The following is a 24,482-nucleotide window of genomic DNA, read 5'->3' on the forward strand; positions in this document are numbered from 1 at the left end:
TAAAATGATGAGAAGCTAATAAATTTTGGTAGACAGAAGGATGCCGTTTCATGTAGGAGGAATTAGGAGTACTGGGAGTGGTTTTGATCTACATGTTTGTTTGAGTCAAAGTTGAGTTTATTGTCAGATGCACAAGTCCATGTGTGCACAGGTGTGATGAAAAACTTACCTGCAGCAGCATCACAGACACACAGTGTCATATACACAGCTTTCACAGGAAAAACATAAATTATACACAATTTTTACAAGAAAGAACACAATTAGAACAAACAAAGTCCAATTTAGTGCAAAGTGATCGAAGTGGTCATAGTGTTGCTAAACTCCAGTGATTAGGGTTGTGCTGGTTGGTTCTTGAACCTGGTTGTGTGGGACTTAAGGCTTCAAGTCATTGCTATGTGGATTTGTTAGATTAATTCCTAACTTGAGAGGGTTGTCTATGAAGAGAGAGTGAATAAAACTGGCCCATACTCATTGGAGTTTAGAAGAATGATGGGTTGTCTGGTTCACTGGAGGAATGTGCAGAGTGGACTTCCCCAGGGTTCGGTACTGGGACCCCTGCTTTGCTTAATGATGTGGACTTGAGTGCACAATGCATGTTTTCCAAACTTACATATGTTGTAGAATATAGAGGGATAGTGAACTGTGAGCAGAACATGTTGTTGCAGAACTCAAGATGTCAAGATGCTGGAGTGTTCCAGTAAGTGGTAGACGAAATTTAATGTTGAGAAATACGAAGTGTTATATTTTGGTAGAATGAATGAGAATGGACAATATAAACATCTAATGGATGGCAGAATTCCTTTTTAAAAAAAAAAAGATAAAGGATGATGAGATCTCTGTACACGTAGTTTTTTTGGAAGTGGGCAGGCAGGTTGAGAGTGGTTAATAAAGCATACAGTATCCTCTGCTTCATGAATAGAAGCAAAGAGTACAAGAGCGAGAAAGTCATGATGAGCCTTGATAAAATACTGGTTCAGTACTGCTGGAGTATCGTGTCCAGAATCTGGGCAATAACATAATTTTTCCACATTACATTCCATCTCTCAACTTGCCCACATTCCCAAGAAGCTGCTTTATATCATCCTCCATACTCGCACTCCAGTCTAGCTTAGTACATCAGCAAATTTGGAAATCTGGCATTTGATGCTCTCAGCCATGTTGTTAAAATAGATTGTAAATAGTTGAGGCACAAACACTGACCCACACATTGTCCCACTAGTCACAGCCTGCCAACCCGAGAAAGATCTGCTTATTCCAACTCTTTACTTTCTGTCCTATAACCAATTCTCTCTGTCCATATTAGTACATTGCCCCAATTCCACATGCTCCAACAATATCGAACAACCCACTGTATGGAACTTTATGGAAAACCTTTTGAGCAAAAGTTATCAGACCAGACGTCATCCTAGCTACAGAACCTGCACCCCTACTTACATTTCTAGCCCAGCTCTTCCAATACAGTTACAACACTGGCACCTTCCCAACAAAGTCAAAGTTGAGTTTATTGTCATATGCACAAGTACATGTGTGCACAGGTGCAATGAAAAACTTACCTGCAGCAGCATCACAGACACATAGCATTAGAGCCACAATGTTCTCGAGAAAAACATAAAATTAAACATAAATTATACAAGAATAAAAAAATTGTATAAGATGTGCTGGACAACATTGGCCAGTGGCCACTGGGCAACATGTGCTGGACAGAATTGGCTCACCCATAGAAGTCAGGGTGGTGGTAGATGGAGTGTATTCTGCCTGGAGGTTGGTGACCAGTGGTGACTTTTTCCCCAGGGCGAATATGGCTAACACAAGGGGGTATAATTTTAAGGTGATTGGAGGAAGGTATAAGGGGGGATGTCAGAGGTAAGTTTTTTACACGGAGTGGTGAGTGCGTGGAACGCACTGCCGGCAGAGGTTGTGGGGCAGATACACTAGGGACATTTAAGAGACTCTTAGATAGGTACATGAATGATAGAAAAATGGAGGGCTATGTGGGAGGGAAGGGTTAGATAGATCTTAGAGCAGGATAAAATGTCGGCACAACATTGTGGGCCGAAGGGCCTGTAGTGTTCTATGTTCTAACGTGCTTTTGCCAGATATCTCCTGTTCACAAGGAACAGGACAAATCTAATCTGGAGGGAACCTGATAGAACCTGATACAAAGTTACGAGGGGCATAGATAGGGTAGATGGTAAGAAACTTTTCCCGATAGCAGGGGATGGTGGGAATGTGAGACACACTGCTTGAGGATGTGGTTAACAGGGAGACGTGTACAACATTTAAGAGTATAGAGATGAGCACTTGAAGGTAATGGGCCAGGGTTAGAAAATGGAATTAGTATTAGATGGTCAGCATGAATGTGATGGACCAAAGGGCCTGTCACTGTGCTGGATCATTCCATGACTCAATGACACCAATCAATCTGCTCTCAAGCATCAGCAAGGTAATGAAAGGTGCTACCAAACAACACTTCCTTACCAATAGCCTGTTCACTGATGTCCAGTTTTAGTTTGCCCAGAATCTCATTGCTCGAGACCTTCTTCTGCCAAACACAGACCAAAGAGCTGAATTCCAGGGATGAGGTGAGAGTGACTGCCCTTGGCATCAAGGTAGCATTTGACAGGGTGTGGTATCAAGGGGACCTGGTAAAACTGAAGTCACTGGGCATTACAGGGAAATCATTCCAGTGTGTGGAATCATACCTTGCAAAACGTTCAATGGTTATGGTTGTTGGAAGCCATCATCCCAACGCCGTGACATCACCACATCACTGCAGGAATTTCTCAGGGCAGTGTTGTATGTCCAGCGGCTTTCAACTACATCAGTGATCTTCCTCCGTGATCAAAGGAGAAGTGGAGATGTTTGCTGATCATGATGAAATGTTCAATTCCATTTGCAACTCCTCAGCAAACAAAGCAGTCTACATCTGCATGCAGCAAGACTCGGACAACGTTCAGGCAAGGGGTAATGAGTAGCAAGTAACAAATGTGCCGTCAAAGTGCCAGACAATGACCATCTCCAACAAGAGATGGTCCAACTACAATCCTTGACATCCAGTAGCATTATCATCATCAAGCCCTCACCATCAACTGGAAACTCCGCTGGACCAGGCACATGAGTACTATGGCTAAAAGAGCAGGTCCGATAGCATGGTTTTGTTAGGGGGAGATACTGTCTGATCAATTTGATTGAATTTTCAAAGAGGTAACACAATGTATTGACGAAGGTACAGTAGTTAATGTAGTCTGCATGGATTTCAGTAAGGCCTTTGACAAAGTCCCATGTGGGACAACAGTCCAAAAGGTTAGAGCACTTGGGATCCAGGGCACATTGGCAAATTTGATCCATAATTGGCTTGGTAATGGGAGGCAGATCATGATGGTATAGGATGTTTTTGTGATTGGAAGCCTATAGCCAGTGGTGTACCACAGGGATTGGTGTTGGGGCCCTTAATGTTTATTATAAACATTAACAATTTGGATATAAGTGTAGTAGATTTGATTAGTAAGTTTGCAGATGACACAAAAATTGGTGGTGGTATTGATGGTGATGTGTCAGGATAGTCATAGGTCGCAGAATGGTATTGATCAATTGGTAAGCTGGGAAGAGCACTGGCTGATAGAATTTAATCCTGATGTGTGAGGTGATGTACTCTTGAGAGGACTAATAAGGGTAGAACATAGAAAATGACAATGAACAGTAGGACACTTGGGGTACTGAGGAACAGATATACCCTGATGTGCAAGTCCAAGGTGCCTTCTGTAGATAGAATAACAAGGAACACTGCTGCCCAGTGGACCATGGGTTTTGTGCCGGCTCAGAGATCTTGATCTTCAAACACTGCAGTCGGACAGACAGAAGCACCAAAGTTGGTGATGGTGGATCTCGTCATTGCTGAGAGGTGGTCCCTAAGAATGAGGGGTGTGTTCAAGTCTTACAATGAACCTTTATTGTTGGAGGACACTGTTTAGAAATGTTGAGTGAAAAGCTCATCCTCTTGTGTGCTTTAATGAGTATGTTTACAATGACCCGGAACTTGATTTTTGAAAGCACTCAGATATAAGTGTTGTTTTCTCACTGTAACTCAACACCGAGGTTGGGATGACCGTGGTTCTGAAATAGAAGTGAGGTAGATGAACAGTTTCCCATCACTTCTGAAGATTTTCGTTCTCTCCAGCCAGAAGCTTGTCGGAAGTGAGGTGCAGTATTGTAGCAAGGATGATTGTTACTTTTAAATATGTTGAGTTTTATTTAGAAGTTCCAGTATTCTAATTTGAATTTTATGATGCATCAAATGTTGAACAAGTTATCAACCATTTACCATCCTGTTTTCTTTGTGTGTTAATACATGATCTTAATATTTTTATTCCTACATCTTGTTTTGTTTTACTTAGCTAAAAATTGCTTGACATGTTGTAGGAGAGTTTTAGGCTTGAGGCACATTTTTAATAAACTAATAAATTGTTCGTAGCATCATCTGTTGTCATTTCATTAATGCTAAGTGATAAATATGTTTGTCAATAAACTGGTGTGGTTCCAAATACTGTGCCTGGATCTGCTGTGCACGTGTTCTGATTTACATTAGATTTCCATGCATGAAGTTGAGTGAAATATTATTGAAACTTGCATTGCAATTTACCCAGCTTGTTTCCTGCGCGAACTGGAAACACAATATTACGATGCCCTCCTTAACACTTTGTTTCTTTTTCAGTGAAGCCAGTTACGCCAAAATGTACTGTCCCTAAATCAGTTCCAGTAGGGAAGGCTGCAGTTTTGACATGCCGTGAACATGAAGGCTATCCACCACCCACGTACATCTGGTACAAAAACGGTGACGTTCTTCCACGTGATCCAAAATCCAATCCAAAATTCTTTAATTCTTCTTATAAAATAAACTACGATACAGGAACTCTGGTAATTCAATGTCTTTAATATGAGTATTATTAATCTGTGGCTCAACAAACATGCCAATTTATTATGAAGGGTCTTCCAAGGAAAATAGGAATTGAATTTGTAAGAGTGTTTGCCATTCCTGACATGGGAGGAGACCATTTGGTGCATTGTTTCTGCTGGTTCTTGGAGGCATCTCATCAATCACATTCCCCCACTTATTTTCCTGTAACCTATTCTCTCACATGGCTGCTAAACCACGCCCCTCTTTCCACCCAATTCCCCTACCAGCAACCCACACTAAATTTTCAGTGGCACCTTGGGATGTGGAAAGAAACCAGTGCACCTGGGGGAAGTCCGCATTGTCACAGAGAGAAGGTGCAAACTCCACGCAGGCAGCACCAGAAGTCAGAATTGAACCTGGGTTACTGTAGCTGTGAGACAGTTGCACCACCCGCAGTGCCACTGTGCAGCGTGTCTTGTAACTTTTAACTTTGAATTTTCCCAGGACATTGCGCAGAGGATGTAGAGAGTCTGCAGAGAGATACAGATAGGTTAAGTGAGTGGGCAAGGGTCTGGCAGATGGAGTACAATGTTGGTAAATGTGAGGTCATCCACTTTGGAAGGAAAAATAGAAGATGAGATTATTATTTAAATAGTGAAAGATTGCAGCATGCTGTTGTGCAGAGGGACTTGGGAGTGCTTGTGCATGAATCACAAAAGGTTGGTTTGCAGGAGCAAAAGGTTATCAAGAAGGCAAATGGAATGTTGGCCTTCATTGCTACAGGGATTGAATTTAAGAGCAGGGAGGTTACGCTGAAACTGTACAGGGTACTGGTGAGGCCGCACCTGGAGTACTGCGTGCAGTTCTGGTCTCCTTACTTTAAGGATATACTGGCTGTGGAGGTGGTGCAGAGGAGGTTCACCAGGTTGATTCCGGAGATGAGGGGGTTTAGCCTATGAGGAGATATTGAGTCGCCTGGGACTATACTCGCTGGAATTCAGAAGAATGAGAGGGGATCTTATAGAAACATATAAAATTATGAAAGGGATAGATAAGATAGAGGCAGGAGGGTTGTTTCCAGGTCGGTGAGACTAGAACTAGCCCTCCCACATAGCCCTCCATTTCTCTATCATTCATGTGCCTATCTAAGAGTCTCTTAAATGTCCCTAACGTATCTGTCTCCACCACCTCTGCCGTCAGTGTGTTCAATGCACCCACCACTCTGTGTTCATAATATGTAAAAAAAAAAAATTACCTCTGACATCCCCCTATACCTTCCTTCAATCACCTTAAAATTATGCCCCTTTGTGTTAGCCATTTTCGCCCTGGCAGAAGGTCTGACTGTCCACTTGATGTATGCCTCTTATCATCTATCAAGTCACATCTTATCCTCCTTCGCTCCCAAGAGAAAAGCCCTAGCTCACTCAACCTATCCTCAAAGATATGCTCTCCAATCCAGGTAGCATCCTGGTAAATCTCTGCACCCTCTCTAAAGCTTCTACATTCTTCCTATAATGAGGAGACCAGAATCATCTTCAGTAATTTGCTCCCTTTCTTGAACAAAGGAACAACATTTGCCACCCTCCAATCATCTGGTAATACTCCTGTGGCCAGCGAGGACGCAAAGATCATCGCCAAAGGCACAGTAATCTCTTCCCTCAGTTCCTGTAATAACCTTGGATATATCCTGTCCGGCCCCAGTGACTTGTGTATCCCAATGTTTCTTAAAAATTCCATCACATCCTCTTTCCTCACGTCGACGTGCCCTAACACATCAGCCTGTTGTACGTCATCCTCACAAACGTCAAGGTCTCTCTCCCTGATGAATACTGAAGCAAAGTATTCATTAAGGACCTCCCCTATCTCTTCTGACTCCGGGCACGTTTCCTCTTTTATCCCTGGTCATCTTCCTATTCTTCACAGGAGATGGCATTTATTTCAGTCATGAGCATATTAATACATAAAATATTGACTTGAAACTGCTTCAGCATTAGGCTCAGTGGTTTCCTGGCTATTTTACTGCTGAACCATGACTGGAATTGCTAATGCGGTTGAATATATTCTATTAATTTCTTCAAGTGATCTCCAAACCTGAATTGATCTGCCTAATCAAACAGCCAATTTTTCCTACAAAAGCTAAAGTAAGTTGTTTAGCCCCTCATGCCAAGGAAGAGTAGCAGTTGGATCCAGGATGCAAGCAGAAGGTAATGATCAAGAGCTGTTTTGGTGATCAGAAGGCTGTTAGCAGTGGAGTTTCACAGGGCTCAGTACCAGAACCCTTGATTTTTGTATTAATGATTTAGACTTGAGTGTGTGATAAGGAAGTTCGCAGGTTGTTATAGAAATGGCTGTGCAGTTGACAAGGAGGAAGAAATCTCAGAATCTTTCAACCTCAGAAGGATAAAGATGGTCTGGTTAGTTGGGCAGAACAGGAGCAATTGGAATTTAATCTAGAGAAGTGTCATTTAATGCATTTGGAAAGTGCAACAAGGCAAGGGAATATACGAGGTGGGAACATACTGAGAAGTGTGGAGATACAGGACCTTTGGGATGTCTGTCCGCAGATCCTTGAAGGTGGCAGGTTAGGTGCATTAGGAATGTGAAAGGCGCACAGGAAAGTGGTTGGGTCTAGAATTCGCTGCTTGAAAGGGGGCAGAAACCCTCCTGACATCTAAAAAGCGTTGGACGTGCTCTTGAAGAATCCTGAGCAGCAGGGCTACAGAACCAGAGCTGGAAGGAGGGATTAGGTGGGCAGCTTGGTTTTGACTGACGTCAACACAGTGGATTGAATGTCATTCTTCAGTGGTTTGTTTATTCCAGGTCTGTCCTGCCATTCAGTAAGATCATAGCAAGCTCTTGCCTTTTCCCCACATGTCTTAGTACCTTTGGTTTAAAGGAAAATCTCTGAATCTTAGACTTAATGCCAGCAGTAGAGGAAGAGTTTTCCAACCACCTGCATGCAGAAGTGTTTCTGAGCTCCATCTGACAAAGTCCCAGCATTAAGTTTTAGATTGACAGTAAGTCTCTCTCTTTCTCTCTAGTTCATCAGTTTCCTTTCTCAACTTGAAAGCTTTGTTCGAATTGCTTCCTGATCTTCTCAGTTTTGAGGAATATAACCTTTTTGTTTGCATACGGTCCCATGTAATTTAACCCTTGGGGATTAGAATTCTGGTAAATTGCTTTGCACATTCTGATGTTATTTTACCCTTCCAAATGTTGGTGCCCAGAATAGCTCACCACACTCTTTCAAGGGTGATCCAACCAGAACTTTCTGTAGCTACAATTCATAAACTCCAGTCTGCTGGATGTAAAGGCCACAATTTCATTTGTCTTTCTGAGTATTTTCCTGACATATTAATGGTCAATGAACTGTCTCCTCCCAAGTTTCTTTTGGACCTGCACTGTTTTCACCAGTTAGAAAGCCCTTTATACTATCCTTTTATGTCCATTGTGATCCATTTGCTGCAGTGTTGCCCATTCACCTAATATGTTAACATCTCATTGTGAATTAATGCTTCTATCTCGCCTGGTTTCAAAGCAGTTTATCTTTGTGACTGAGCCCTTGGGTGTGCGGCCTCCTGTCCCATTACATAGGATGTTTATAAATAATGTGACTAGTTATGGGTCCAGCATGTTGTCCTATCAATTTGAGTACCTGTCCAGATGCCACACTGCTGTCACTCACCACTCAGGTAATTTCCTGGATATGTAAATAATTTTAAAATTTCACGAGCTTTTACTTTAGCCAATAAGCTATAATGTAGGATTTTATCAGCTATCTTCTGGAATCCAGATAATGACATCAATGGACACTCCACTATCGACTGCTTTAGTCGCATCTTGAGTTCGTTAGGCACGACTCTCAGTTCCAGGGACCTGGGTTTGATTCTGACCTTGGGTGCAGTCTGTGTGGAGTTTGCCTGTTCTCATTCTGGCTGCTCCAGTTTTTGATCATATCTCTCAAAGATATGCTGCTAGATTATTTGACTACTGTAAATTACCCTTTGGCAGAAGAAATAAAGGAGAGTTGATGGGACTGTGAGAGTAAGTGGTAGGACCACAGTGAAATGAGGGGGGAATGGGAGGGATGGGACTGCTCTAGTGAGATTTGACATGGGCACAATGGGCTGAATGGTCTCTGTTTTGTGATGACTGACTAATGAGGTCTGCTTTACAAATTCATGCAGATTCTTATGATTAACTTTAAAACTTCAATGTATTCAGTCACCATCCTTAAATATAAAACCTTAATTCCCTTACAGTAGATGTTAGACTAACTGGTCTACAATTACTATTTTCCCTCTTCCAGTTTCTATAATTAGCAGAGTTACTTGTCCAACTTCCAGTCTGAGCGAATTTATAGTTTGAATTAAGAGAATAATGGACAGTTATAATTAGGACATTTGCAATGTGCTTATCAGCTTAGTTTAAAACCCAATATTAGAAACCATCTTCTCCTGGGAATTTTATTATTCTATCGTGCTATTATTTAACTCATTACTTATTCTGCTTATGCTAAATCTGGTGAGCCCTTGTCCCTGATTTGTTTTTAGATCGGCTGGCACGTTGTCCTTTTCCTCCAATTTAATTTTGACATAAGATTATCATCGCTGTGTCTGCCATTTCGATCTCACTCTTGCCCCTTTCCAGGGGGTTCACAGACTCCAGACCAGCCCTTCTTTCATATATTGTCCTGTTGATTTTGATATCACTTGTATTCTCCCTCACTGTATATCAGTTTTGTCATATCTTGCATTTCTTTATACATCTTCCCATTGCCAGGATCTTCACTTTTGTTTTCTTGTCATCTTTTTCTTTGCTGTGCTGTTCCTGATCTTTTTGGTCATCTGTGGCTTTTTTGTTTGGACGAGTGTGATTCTAATACTGTCATCATATTAAATTCTTCGTTTGGACCCCTCCAACTGATCTGTTCTGGTTTACCCATTAAGAACCTGGTCATGGTCAATCCCTGTCTCAATGCACAGAAGTTTGCCTTGTAGGTGTTTAGTACTGTTCCTTGAAGATTATAATGAACCTGACCATGTTGTGATCACTATAAGAAAAATGTTCACACATCATTTGTAAATCTTCACATTGCTCATTACTAAATTTTTAATGTTTGAACATCCAGAAAAAGAATGAGATAAAAGGCAATGAATAAAACAGCTGTTAATTCCCTCTTTTTGTTTATGGGTCTATACCAGTGTCCACTTAAACTCCACAGCAAACCAACTAGATGGCCGTAATCTGAGATTACTTTAACCAGAAAAATAAAATAAGGATGTTAATTGATCAATTTCTATTGGTAAATACTGATAGAAGAGTTTCGCTTCCAAATAGGTGTTTGAAAAAGATTCTTGTGGGCAGAAAGAGTGCCTTTTAGTTTCTACACAGTACTTACACCATTAGTATTAAATGTGTAACACTTTTTACTTGGAACTAGTTACTTTAAAGAAATGGTTGGGAATGAACTAGGAAATTCAACAATGTTATAGATCAGTGATTCACTGCACTGTGCTTTACACCAGTAAAAAATGAATGGGTAAATGCTCACTGACCATTATAATATCCCAGGTGGCTTTGAAAGAAGGTGAATTCCTCGCTCTCAATGAGGAGAACCAAACAAATCCCTTATGCATTTCTGTCAACTGCTTCACCCCATGAGTATTAGGATTTGCTTTGCCCATCTCCCACTTTAGCTTGGGTTTGAATTCTGACACGGGGGGGGGGGGGGGCGGGGGAAGAGTGGGGATTGGGCTAAATATAAGTTGATAAATATGTGATTTTTACTTTACCAGCACTTCAGTGTCACTTCAAAACTGGATATTGGAGAATACCACTGCATTGCAAAGAATGGTGCTGGACAGGCAAAGTGTGAGCCTCAGCGGATGGAAGTGTGTAAGTTGGCCTAATCTGCTGTTTTGGTGTACTGACTTTTTGTTAAGAAGTAGATTTTTCAGCAGATGACGAATGGGTGACCAGTCCAGGTGAAGGGTCTCGACCCGAAACACCGACTGTCCATTTCCTTCCAGAGGCTGCCTGACCCGCTGAGTTCCTCCAGCAGTTTGTTTGTTGCACCATTTCATCTCTCTCCATTTAAAAAATCCTCTGCCTTTTCTACTTCAACCAAAATGGTCAGCCTCACATCTTTCCATATTCTATTTGCCACGTCCTTGCTCATTCACTTGGCCTGTCTATATCCCTCTGAAGCCTCTGTGTATCTTCCATGCAAGCCTATACTGTATCTGGCTCCCAGTAGACTTGGATGTACTACATTTGACCATCTAAATTATCTGCAGTGAACTGTGGGACCCAGCAGCAGTCCCTGTAACACTATGGCCAGAGCCTTCAGACCTGTGGTGACACATTAATTCCTACTCTTTGCTTTCTGTCCGTTACCCTATCCTCAATTCATGCCAATATATTACCAACAGAACCATGCATAGTAATTTTGGTTAATCATCTATCCTAGGGCACCTTGTCAAAGAGCTTCCTAAAGTCCAAATACAACACATCAAACACAGTTCACCCATTCTATTTAGCTAGTTAAAACTTAAAAAAACAGATTTGACAATTTTTTTAATTTCAGACTTTTAGTGCCTAGAGATTTTGATAGTCCTGATTGTATTACACCTGATCTATACTATGTCCTGCACTGCAATTACTATTCTTGGGGCTATATGTTATATTTTCTGCCCCTTGCTCTTTGTTTTAGCTCCACCCAACTTGCTGCTTAATTTTCCGAGCTAAGATCCTTCCCCTCTACTGCCTTTATCCATTCTCTGAAATCCAACTTTCTTTACCATTTTGCCTTTCTCTTCTGGAAGTATCCTGGGATATTTAGTTCCCAACCTTGATCACCTTGCAACCTTGTCCCTGTAATGGCTGTTAGATCGCACCCATTTATTTCTGTTAGTGTCATTAATTCACCAACCTTGTTTTGAACACCACGTGCATTCAGATAAAGACTTCAGTTTTGTCTTTGTTTAATATTTTCTGGCTCTGACTTTAATTAGAAATGCATTCATGTTTATTTGTACTGTCCCTCATTGGTAATGCTATCATTAGGCCATCTTAGAGCAAGATGGGATGAGATGGCTTTCCATCAGATCACCCTGTCAGGCTTAATTAGAGGTTGGCAGTAAATACTTTGCTGTCAACACCCATACTTCACAAATGAATTTAAATTTATAAAGACCTGATCAATTTGTTTAGTTATTTTACATTTTGTGACTTGCAACAACCTGGCAGCCTTGACTAACTACAGAGAGAATGCTAAACTATTGAGGCCGTTGGATCAAGAATAAGCCTTTGAGTCCCTTGAGCCTGCTCTATTGTTCAATAAGTTCATGGGGGTCCCTGTATCTCAAACCTCATCCTCTTGTCCCAAAGTGTCAAAAATCTTTTGTTCTCAGCCTTGAATGACATCTCTATTTTCGACCTTGTGATGGAAGGAAGGTCATTGATGAAGCAGCTGAAGGTGCTGGGTCTAAGATACTATCCTGAAGAACTCCTGCAGTAATGTTGTGGGGCTGGGACGATTGACCTCTGACAGCCACTACCTTTGTGTGAGGAGCAACTCCAGTTAGCAGTGTTTTCCCGCCCGTTGACCTCAGTTCAATGAGGAAGCCTTGATGCCGTGCTCAGTCAAATGTTGCCCTGATAGTAGGGGTAGTCGCTGTCATGTCACTTCTTCAAATTGGCCCTTTGGAACAAGGCTGGGCAGTGATGAGAAGGTTGTTGATGACTAAGTGCTGCCTGATAGCACGATCAAAGGTGGCTTCCGTCACTTTCTTGAGATTAAACTGGGTGATGATGAGCTGGATTAGATTTGTTCTGTGCTGTGAATAGGACATACCTGGGCAATTTTCCACATTGTCAGGTAGTGTTATTGTTGTACTGGAGCAGCTTATTCTGTGAATCCATAACCCCCTCACAATTCCAAATATTTAAAATCTTCTGCCTGACGTAATTTCTCTTCATCTCAGGCCTTGATGTCTGACCCATTGTCTTGAAACTCTGCATGTAACGTTCTGAACTCTTCAGCCAGAGAAAATAGGATATCATCATCTATCCTATGAAGCCTCTTCAAAGCCTTGTCTGTTATGATAAAATACAACATGTCTATTGCTAAAAGACCTGCTAAACTATTATTTCCCACAAGTCAGCACTATGTAAGCATGCAGTCATGTTAGAAAGCAGCACAGTTACTGGAAAAAAATGTTTGTATTTAGCAGTCACAAGGCAAGGGTAAAATCCACATGCAATGAATTTTAATGGTCTTTCATAGTAAATCATCGCTTTAAATACCCCTTGACTGAACCTCCCCTGAACTCTCGTTGTTTTCTGCTTCTCTGGAGATGCTTTGTGAAGTACTATATATTTTTACACAAAAGATGCTATGAAAAATGGTTGCGTAAGCATTGAATTTAACTACCTTTGGAGTAAAAATCATGAATTACTTAAGTATGAATTTTTTTCATTCTGCAGATGACATTAACATTGCTGCGATCATTGGTGGTATCCTCATTGTAGTTCTTGTTCTATTGATTATAAGCATAGTCATCAGGCTCGCGTATAAACGTGGATACTTTGCAAGTAAGAAATCAGCTTTACTTTTTTATTAAAATAACTACCTTTTAAGTAAATTCTGGGTCAAACAGACAGGAAAAGTGTCAATGCCGCAATTTTTTAAATCCTGGGAGTGGGTGCCTTGAGTCTTGAACTCTTGAGTCTTTGCCACTCAGTGAGATCTTGACTGATCTGATCTCTGAGGAGATTTACAAGAATGTTGACAGGACTCGAGGGACTTAGTTATGGAGGCAGGTTGGGACTTTTTCCATTGGAGCAGAGAATAAGGGGTGATCTTATAGACGTGTATAATATTATGAGGGGTATAGATAGGGTCATTGCGCACAGCCTGTTTCCCAGGGTTGGGAATTGAGAACTAGAGGGCATAGATTTAAGGTGAGGGGGGAGAGATTTAATAGGAACCTGAGGGGCAGCTTCACCCAGAGTGGTCAGTATATGTAATGAGCTGCCAGAGGAAGTGGTTGAGACAGGTAGATTAACAACATTTAAGATACTTGGACAGGTACATGGGTAGGAAAGGTTAAGAGGGATATGGGTCAAATGCGGGCAAATAGGACTAGCTTAGATGGGAATCTTGGTTGGCATGGACCAGTTGGGCCAAAGGGCCTGTTTCCGTGCTGTATGACTCGATGAAATTTGACCTCAAATGCCATTTTTCTGCCTGATCCTCAATTTCTCTGAAGTTCAGCATCCAGAGGTGTCTGGGGGATAGAATTCCAAAGGTTTATATACCTTTAAGAGAAATTCCTCTTTATCTCAGTCTGTGGCCAACTCCTTGTCTTGAGACCATGACTTCTTGAAAGAAGAAGGCAAGATAATAAAAACAAGCTGCTAGAATGGGCAGCTGTATTGCTGATGAAGTTTAGTGTAGAAAACAGTGAGGTGATGCATTTTAGTTTTAAAAGTGAGGAGAGACAAGATAGAATAAAGGATGTGGTTCTAAAAGGGATGCAGGAATAGAGTGAACTGGAATGTAGGTGATAAAGCAATGAAAATGGCTGGGTAAGTTGAGAAAATGGATAATAAGGTATAAACAATTTTGGGTTTTATCAATAGAGGCGTAGAGTACAGTAGCAGGGAAGTCTTGCTTAATTTTTTTTAAAACACGGGTCTGGCCTCAACTAGAGTATTGTGTTCAATTCTGGTCACCACGTTATTGGAAGGATGTAAAAGCATAAGCGAGGGTCTGGACAAGATTTACAGGAATGATTCCTGAGATGAGGGACTACAGTTACAAGGATTAGAGGGGCTGGGATTGTTTTCTTTAGTGACATCTGAGGAGAGATTGAAGTATAAAATAAGGGAAATAGAGTGGATGGAGGGGTTGTGGTCACACCTACAAAGTAAAGGGGAAGCGAATTAAGAGCAACACGAGGTAAAACTTCTTTACACAGCATGTGTTTGGAATGTAGAACACTGCCTGCAGACGTGGTGGAGGCAGATTCCAAAGTGGCCTTCAAGAGAGAATTGGATAAATATACAGTGGAGAAAAATTTGCAAGGCCACAGCAAAAGTCTGTGGGGTGGGGCAGGTGTGGTGGCAGAGCCAGTGAGTTGCATTGTAGAGACTCAGCACAGATGAGATGGACTAAAAGACCTCCCTCCACCTTTGCTGCAACCATTCTATGATCTTATGATAACATCAACATGAAATAGCCACAATACTGATCCAAAGCATTCTGCAAATTATAGTTCATCAACTTGTTTACCTATACCCTTGTTTTTTGTCTGTTAACCAGTCATCAGTCCATAGTAATATGCTACCTTTAACCATACGAGCCTTTATCTTAATGCAGTAGGTAACCTATTTGTGACAGTTTATGCCTTTTGGAGATCCAAATACATCACACCCACTTGCTCACCTTTATCTGCCTTGCCAGTTACATCCCCAAAGAGATCTAATAAATTTATAAAACACCATTTCCCTTCCATAGAATGCTGTAGATACTACACTGTTACCTGATAAGAATGTGGAACCCTAAGAACTAGAAGCAGGCACCTCCTGTTAATCTAAGAAGGTCTGGAAGAATATGATAAATGTTTCTGTCCCCCTCCACCCACCTCCACAACTGAGAACTCGTCCCATAGACACTTTACGCATTGCCAGACAGTCATGACTTTCTTTCTTGATCTACTGGGATTTTGGTAGCATTCTCTTCCTCTGTAAAGACTACCTCAAAGTATTCAATTAATATACCAACCATGCTGTTTGTCTCTGTATTTATATTATCCTGATCTTTAACTGGTCCCATCTCTTACCACAAGCTTGCTAATAACTGGCCTAGGAAAGAATTCTGAGATCTTTTTATATAAATATAACATAAAATGTTGGCAATATTCAGCAGGTCAGATGACATCTATGATGATAGAAAGTTCACTCTTTAGAACAACAATCCCTCATTGGAACTGATTTGGAAAAACTAATCGTTTCTCTCTCCATGGATGCTTCCTGAGCTGCTAGGTTTTTCAACATTTTCTGGTTTTATTTCAGATTTCTAGCATCTATGGTTTCATTGCATTGGTTTTGTTTTTATGTTAACTGCTATTTATTCTCATTTTCCTTTTTGCCTTCCTACACAGCTTGCTATTCAGCCTGGTACTCTGAGCTATTCACCTAACAAATGTCATACACCCACTTTTTTTGATTGATCATATTTTGTCATTTCCTCCTTGTGCACTGTTAAAATATAGCAACTTGTATGGAGGTAAAAGTGGTTGTGGTCTCAGCAAAACTGGAGGGTATTGGAATTGTGCTTGCATCACATTTCTTCAGTAACAAAACAATTTCAATCATGTCTACTGTCACTTTGACTGTTTAACTACAGGTGAGCAGTAGTTAAAGATCTCAGCTCCAGAGATCCTGGTTCAATTCTGATGCTGTCTGAATGTTCTGGTGATTGTGGTACCCCTCCCTCTCCCACTGGTTCATTTTCCTTCTGTGTGTCAAATAAGTGCTTGTTAGTTGGTGAATTGGCTATTGTGAGTTGCTCCTATACGGCAGGAGAATCATTGGGGTGAGGCAGAGGTAATGTGGATGTGAGGAGTGAAATGAGATTAGTGCAGGGTTACTGCTGATGGGTGCTTTATGGTGAGATAAAGGGTTCCGTTCTGTGCTGTTGTTTGTTGTCACTTTGGTAGTTTCTGTTATTCACTGTTCTCTTCCTCCTTCCTCAGAAAAACAGCCTGCCAACAGGTAAGAGTTGCTTTTTCTTGCTTTTAGTTTTTAACTCGTAATACCTGTTACATGAGAGTTTGGCCATTTTAAGCTGTGGGATGGGATTACAACCATTGTAATCGTATATGGGAAGTCAGGTGCCAGCTCTTTAAATAAGCTACAAAAGTCTACACATTTTCATAGTCCTGCAAATCTTACTCCTTCACTTAATTGTCCAGATCCTTTTCAATTTTCGCACAGGAATTTGGAGAAGTGACATCAGACCAAAATAGAAACTATAGGACCAGTTCTACAAAAAGTGTAAAACCGACAGTGCTGGAGTTCCACAGGTTTGGAAGCATCTGTGCAGATGGAGATAGTCATAGAGCATGGAACGGATCCTGTATCCCACAGTGTCTGTGCTGCCCATCTATTCTAATCCTCTTCTCCAGGACTCAGAATATTCTACACTTGTCCTCTTCTATGCTGTGGAGTTTTGTGCTCATTTACATACTTGCATGCTGTGAGAGTATTTCCTCCTATCACACACCCCATGCAGTGCATTCCACATTGATCAACTTCTTTCAGGATGAAAAAAAATCCTCATCTCCTTGCCCATACCTCAAACCCACACCCTCTGGTTACAGACACCTCTGTGAAGGGAAAAAGTTTCCAATCCCAAAACCAACCCTATCACAAAGCCAAATTTTGGATCCTGTGACCTTTCACATTTGGACTGGTCTCCCATGTGGGGTCTTCTGAAAGGCTCAAGTCCATCTACGTCAACTACCTTTTGACACTTCGTCATTTCCTCACTCCCACAAAATTCAGTCTTGTATCACGCTTGTTCCTCTTGCAGGCTGAGCCATCCACAGTGCTGTTAATTTGGTTCTGGCTGCACTCCCCAAAGGGCATTCAGTCCCACTGTTTTCCAACACAGAAAAACAGTTCTAGAGTGTTAGTGTTTCAGATTGATGAGTGTTTTTTTGACCTGAAACATTAACCATTTCTTTCTCCACAGATGCTGCCTGACCTATTCAGTATTTGTGATTTTTGTATTTAATTCAGGCTTCTTGGAATCACAATAGTTCGCTTGTGTAAGCGTGAGGGCAGACATTAGGAATCGAAAGTTCATAGGCTATGATCTTCCGCTCACTGAGATTCGCAAATGGAAGCTTACAGTTAAATGTGGGTGCATGATTCACAAGTTTTTTTTCCTCAAATCAACTTAACTTGCATTTTTTGAAACTAGACATTCAAGTAGTTCAGCTTTTACCAAATGACTACTGTGGCAAAACGTTATGTAGTTTAATGTACCTGTGCAAACCATTAGAAAAATCATTAATTAGATAAATGTAAAATTGTATACAATTTAAATGAAACAGTGAGCATATACAATTCAGGTGCACAATTTCTTGGGTTTCATTAACTACATGTAACAATGCAAAAATTCTGTTTCAGATACCAGGCTTCCTCTAAAGCAGATAGTGTTGATTATGTCAGATCAAGTCCTGTGGATGCTGAGGTAAGAATAATGAAATTATACCAATAAGAACTGAAAATATTTTTGTAAGCATGCAATGCATTCACTTTATTTATCTTAATATTACAGAACAAGCAACATCCTTTTAAGATTCTGTTGCTATGAAGTTTGATCTGATATTAAATGCAACCCCATTGAACTTGAGTTTTGCAGATCTGCAAAATGTTCCACTCCATGCCTGTGGAGGTTTTTCTTTATAAGTGCAGTTCTCACTTTTGTTAATCTATACAATTTGTTCCATCGCTTCATTACAGGGAGACTTTCGACACAAATCTTCATTTATTATCTGAGAAGATGAGAAAGGTGAAGATGGTAGAAAACTTCCTTAATTTCACCATTGGTTTGAGTTCCTTCACGCATTTATCTTACACATCCACAGATCTGTAAGGAATTTAATACCAGAGACTTGTAATATGAAATGACTTTTTGCCAAAGCTGTTAACCAATTTTTTGCTATTAAATAAAGATATTTTATTCTCCAATTTCCATTTTGATACTACATGTAGTCTTAGTGCTGGTTATGAGAACCCCTAATCAACAGCTATTTAAATTTATGGCCAAGTTTTATATATTCAAATTGTTTTGATTCTTGGACCATTATTGATTGATCAAAATTAGGACTGTACACCCAGACAACAGACTCTCAAGAATGAATTAAAGTGTTGTGTAAAATTGTACTAAATTGGGTTTGCATGTGGGAAAAGTCTTTTCCACTGAATCGTATCGGTTTGTATTGTTTCAGTTTTCAATAAATACTGCATAAATTGGGCAAAGCTGCCACTCTAAAGGGAACAGAGTGGAACTTAATACTCATGGTATTTTTTTTCTGCTTTTTTTTAAAACAAAAAAACTTGGTTTGTTTGAGAGCAGACAGGAAGTCACTGGATAGAAAGATCTTTGGCTTGATTTAGTACTTAATTCATGAGTTGTAGTTCATTTATTTATGTTATTAATATATAACTATTTAGTTGTTCAAACTATTGAATTAGTTAGTAGGCATTTCAGTCTTAAACAATATTTAAAAGAAAACTTTGCAAATCCTTTCTTTTGGAATTTAAAGCTCCAAACCACCATTGACCTCCCTCCGGCAGGGTCATTAAGGAGTCAAATTCAGAAATGTACATAGATTTTGCAATTTATCAATAAATGGAGCAGATTTTTGTTTAGAATATTGATTTGGAATTTACTTCTATACTTGTTCAATGGTTTTCCACAATTAAAACTAAAAGACTTGCATTCGCATAGTGCCTTTTGCAACCTCTGATTTTCCCATGTTTTCTAACCAAGTAAACATGGTACCAAATTGTGCGCTTAAACGGCAGCTGCTGCCTCCATCAGAAAATCAATGAAATATTGACCTGACATCAAAATATCATCAATTGGATTTCACAGCTTATAGGTTTCAGATCTATTTATTAAGATTCCATCACTTAACATTAAATTACAACAGATAACAAATTACTTTGAATGATACTGGAATTTTTGAATTTGATATTTTATGCATGTGTGATGTATTGGAATATTTCCTTTATATGAAGTCATTTTCCATGTCATTGGTTATCAAGGGGAAGTTGTCTGAAAACCCAAATTTTGAGCACTGGTAAGTCTCTGAATGCACATTAGGGTTTTAATATTTTAGAAACTCTTGTCAGAGTAGCTAAACATTTCTCCCTGGAATTCATTTTGATCTTCAGGTACAGGAAAAATGCAGGAATTTTGGATTAAAGGTTTGTTCTTGAGTTGGCAATTTTGGGTGATGTGAAGATGTTTATTGTGCTGTGATCTAATAACGTGATAAAGTAAACTGGATTAGTTACTTTCAAGAACTGCCAAGAATCCTTTTTCCTTTTAAAATAGGTCGTTCAGCCCACTGATTCTGTTCTGTTAAGTCCCTGGGGCTGCAATACTGGAATAATGCACAAGGGTTTTTTTTTAAACAGCTTGACAGGTTAAGCAAATCATTCCACCTAAACCTCCACGTGAAAGCTCAATCCCCACTATCATTCAACGTAACTAAAATCTTAACAGTATATTCAAAGTTAATCCACATTTAGTTGTCCAAAATTTCAAATACTGTCTCTGCTACATGGATGACAGCACACTGCACATATAAAAGTTTTCTTAATCATCTACATTATTGTCAACAACAATAGTATGGAGGAATTTGATTTCAAACAAATGTTCATTAAATCTCTAAATTATTGTGAGGATAAAGCAAAAAAAAAGCAAAGAAAAACAAAAGGGACTAAATTGGGTTAAGAACTGTCGACTTGTACCCATACACTTAAATTGCCTGAAACTCTCTTCCTCTAAGTTGAGGGAAGAAAGATGAAATCAGTGCATTCTCTGTGTGGCTAAATCAAAAATGGATTCAATCCCAAATTCTGGTATAGCAGTGGGAGAACAAAGGGTAAATCTGAGATTGTAATGATCTTAGTAAATGCAGAATAACATTGAGTAAATATAGTTTAAATAAATTCAGAAACTGCATTGCAATAAATTGTGAATATACCACTGTGCTGGCTTAAAGCAAGATAAACATGCATTTAGATTTGAACAGGGAATCCTGAAAAGTTATGATTTTAACAGTAATTTGCATTCAAAATTAATAAACCATTTGCATGATTCTGGTTCTTGACTTAATTAACTGGAATTTCCTTATTCTCAAAAATATAACCAGCCATGGCATAACTAAGTTGAAAGTTTACTTACAAATTAGGAGTGAGCCATTCAGATCCTCAATCCTGCTCTCCCGATTGATCTGACTGTACTTTGGTCTACCTGTAGTAAAATTTCACCTCTTTGCTTATCAATTCATCATTCTTTCCAACACAGGAGGTCAATCTGCGTAGTCTATGCTGGCTCTGAGCAATCCCATTCCCCCACAATCCATTCTCTCACATACCCATTACCATACCTCCAATTCCCCCATAAGCCAGCAGCACTAAAAGTAATTTACCTGAGACAGTCTAACAACCAATCAGTGGGAGGAAACTGGAGCAGCTGTGGTCACCTAGTTTCAGATCAGAATTGATGCTGGACTGTGGAGCTGCAAGACTGCTGCACGAATTGCAGTGCCACCCCAAGGTCCAAAGATTTACAACCCTCAGGAAAGAATTCACTCATCTCATCTCCAGACTTAAATGAGTGACTCTCTTATCCTTAAACAGCAACCCCTAGTTCTAGAGATTCTTCCACAAGAGGTAATACTCCATTCTCCACCCCCCCCCCCCCAATCTTATTCATCAAATAACATCTCCTTCAAACCTTTCCTTTCAAACTTTTATGGAAGGGTCATTAATATTTAACATTTCAGTTACTTAATTGTGGAACTTCATAAAAGAAATATTCAGCCCCTAAATTAATAACAAATTCAATCATACTTGTCATTTTACATTTAGGTGGATATTTACATAATCCAACCTTCTGTATTCTGCTAAATGTAAAAAGTCTATTCTACCTTGGTTATACTCACCAGAATTCCACCATGCACCCTCACTACTAAACAGTCTAAAGGCCTCTGTACCTTACCGTCGTGGACATTCTTCCTGAATGAATTTAATTATTAAAAGCCATCCACACAAATGTTTAGACATCATGGCTCAGCTCAAGCTGAACTTTATAGGCAGGAATCATTGGGATAGGCAATAGCATATTTGCCTTCCCTCTATAGCCAACTGTTTGATTCACAGCAAAAGTAAACCAGCTGTTGTCAACCCAGCAAGTCACTTAATGGAATTCCTGCAAGCTGCTGTCTGTTTAGGGGGTAGGGAGGAAAGGGAAATAGAAAGTGTAGGCTCACAAAGAAGCAGTGCAAAACAACAGTAGCGGGGAAATGCAAATCATGGACCTTTGGAAACAAACTCAGATACTTCCTTCATCAGCCCATTTGTGTTCTGCTTGTAGCACTCAAGATGATCTTTGTCCAAATTACAACCCACTGGCTTTTGTACCTTGTACTAATGACAAGCAGCAACAGACTCCTGATCCTGCAGTTTTGAGAGCAAAAATGTTTTCTTATGTACAACAGGTTATTTGAACCTGTCAATTATTTGTGTGAATTTTTCTACATTTAATTACAACCCTGTCTTTCAAATCATTACGCAGATTTGTTAGGAAGATTAAGTTTATAAAAACACAACCTTCCCAATGGATTGGTTTTGCCCACCTGAACCCAGCTTTGGTCCTGTGCACAGCTAAGCCACACCACTGGGGCTGCTTAGACAGACTCTACAAATTTAGTCCGAGTGTACAAGTCAAGAAGATTCAACTCAGAGTACACTACCACTTTATCCAAAAGCTCTTGGAATCAACAAAAAGCAGCTGTATAAATAGTCTAAAATACAATCCAGTAATTCCTGCTGGTAAGGTCACCATTCATATCACGTAGCAACATTGATTAAGAATCTAATATGGATTCAACTTCAAGCTGTTAAGAGCCAGAAAAATTATACTGAAGTACACAACAGGACTATAAGCTAAAAACAAAACCCATGAAATTAGTCACAGTAAGAAAAGATTTGCAGTCTGTTGTATAGTTCTGTGAGATGGTGAAATTCTCTGCTTAAATTCTTGGTAAGAGTAGGTATAAAAAAACATCTTCTAAAAGCACTTAATGGTAAGATACAAATTGTAAATTTCTGCTTCAGTTTGAAGCTTTTAGGGGACATTTCTTCTGAGATCTTGTTCTGCCTTGGAGTCGGTTCCCTTTCTTGGCAACTGGCGATTCCACATTCCACTGTCGTGGGTGAGGAACCCTAAGGGAACAGATAACAGATTATTAAATGTTTTAAATCAAATTTCATAGAAAAAAAGCAATATTTTCACCGAATTGTAACAATGCAGGAGACCCTTGAGTCCATCCTGTCTAGCTGGTTCCACATAGAACAAAGCCATCCTTTTCCTTGCTTTCTCCACAGCCCTGCAAATTGTTCTCTCCAGTGGCTATTCAATTCCCTTTTGAAAGCCGTGATTCTGTTTCCACTACCTTTTCAGGCAGCAGGTGCTACACCATACCTTTCCCCATGTAAAACACAATTTTCATCCTCCCTCCTGTGTATCCAAAATTTTAAATCTGTGCCTCCTGTCCTCACTGGGATAAACAGATTTCCGTTATTTACCCTAAGTTGGTCACGATCTTGTACACCTCTCAACTCTTTTTTTCAACCTTCTTCAAGGCGGACAACCAAAGCCTACTCAATCTAACAAGATGCTGGAGGAACTCAGTGGATCAGGCAGCATCTTGTGGAGGGAAATGGACAGTCGACGTTTGGGGTCAAGATCCTTCGTCTGAAGTCCAGATGAAGGGTCTCGACCTGAAGTGTTGACTGTCCGTTTCCCTCCACAGATGCTGCCTGACCTGCTGAGTTCCTCCAGCATCTTGTTTGTTGCTCTAGATTCCAGCTTTCTGCAGTCTCTTGTCTCCCACCCAGTCTAATCCTATAGCTGAAAATTCTCATCCCGGGAACTACTCAAACTCTTCTACACCACCTCTAGGGCTTTCACATCCTTAATATAAAGTGAGGTGACCGGAATTGTATGTAACACTCTACTTGTGGCCCAACCAGGTTAATGGAGATTCCACACAATCCTGCTTTTGTAGTTTGTCTTTATTTGTGAATCCCAGGATCCCATACACTTTACTAATCATTCTTGACATGGAACGATAGAACACAGTCACGGACCCTTTTGTCCACCTTGTCCATTCCGACCGTGATGACTACCTACACTAATCCCATTTGCCTGCACAAGGCCCATATCTCTCTTCCTATCCAAATGCCATTTTATGTTGTAATCATTTCTGCCTCTACCACATCCGCTGGCAGCTCATTCCAGATGCTCATCACCCTGCATGTGAAAAACTTACCCTTCAGATCTCCTTTAAATTTCTCCCCTCTCACCTTAAACCTGTGCCCTTTAGTTCTAGACTCCCCTGCCCTGGTAAGAATGACTATCAATCCTATCTAAGGTCACCCCTCAGCCTCCTACGTTCTAGTGAGAATAAACCCAGCCTGTCCAATCTCTCATTATAACTACAGCCCTCCATTCCAAAAAACATCCTGGTGAATCTCTTCTGCACTCTCTATTTCTACCACATCCTTCCTGTAGTGTGGCGACTAGAACTGTACACGATATTCCAAATGCAGTCTAACCAATGTTTTGTAGAGCTGCAACACAAGGTCCCAACTCTCATACTCAGTCTAAGAAGGCAAACATGCCAAATGCCTTTTTCATTACTCTATCCACCTACATCGCCACTTTCAATGAGCTATGGTCTTGCACCTCAAGGGCCCTCTGTAC

The 24,482-nt window shown here is 40.2% G+C and overlaps 2 protein-coding genes across 2 annotated transcripts in view; one reads left to right on the forward strand and one right to left on the reverse strand.

Moving 5' to 3' along the window:
* The window catches only part of LOC127583733 (junctional adhesion molecule 3B-like), a 56,996-nt gene extending 37,645 nt beyond the window's left edge, over nt 1-19,351 (forward strand). The window contains exons 5-10 of the mRNA XM_052040019.1: nt 4,712-4,914; nt 10,693-10,792; nt 13,385-13,492; nt 16,660-16,678; nt 18,101-18,164; nt 18,437-19,351. Coding sequence (XP_051895979.1) covers nt 4,712-4,914; nt 10,693-10,792; nt 13,385-13,492; nt 16,660-16,678; nt 18,101-18,164; nt 18,437-18,472 — 530 coding nt within the window. The 3' untranslated portion in view covers nt 18,473-19,351. The remainder of the gene's footprint in view (nt 1-4,711; nt 4,915-10,692; nt 10,793-13,384; nt 13,493-16,659; nt 16,679-18,100; nt 18,165-18,436) is intronic.
* Nucleotides 19,352-19,503: 152 nt separating this feature from the next.
* The window catches only part of ncapd3 (non-SMC condensin II complex, subunit D3), an 85,862-nt gene continuing 80,883 nt past the window's right edge, over nt 19,504-24,482 (reverse strand). The window contains 1 exon segment of the mRNA XM_052040027.1: nt 19,504-22,939. Coding sequence (XP_051895987.1) covers nt 22,828-22,939 — 112 coding nt within the window. The 3' untranslated portion in view covers nt 19,504-22,827.

Source organism: Pristis pectinata, chromosome 27 (genome assembly GCF_009764475.1).
Source record: "Pristis pectinata isolate sPriPec2 chromosome 27, sPriPec2.1.pri, whole genome shotgun sequence".
Lineage (NCBI taxonomy): Eukaryota > Metazoa > Chordata > Chondrichthyes > Rhinopristiformes > Pristidae > Pristis > Pristis pectinata.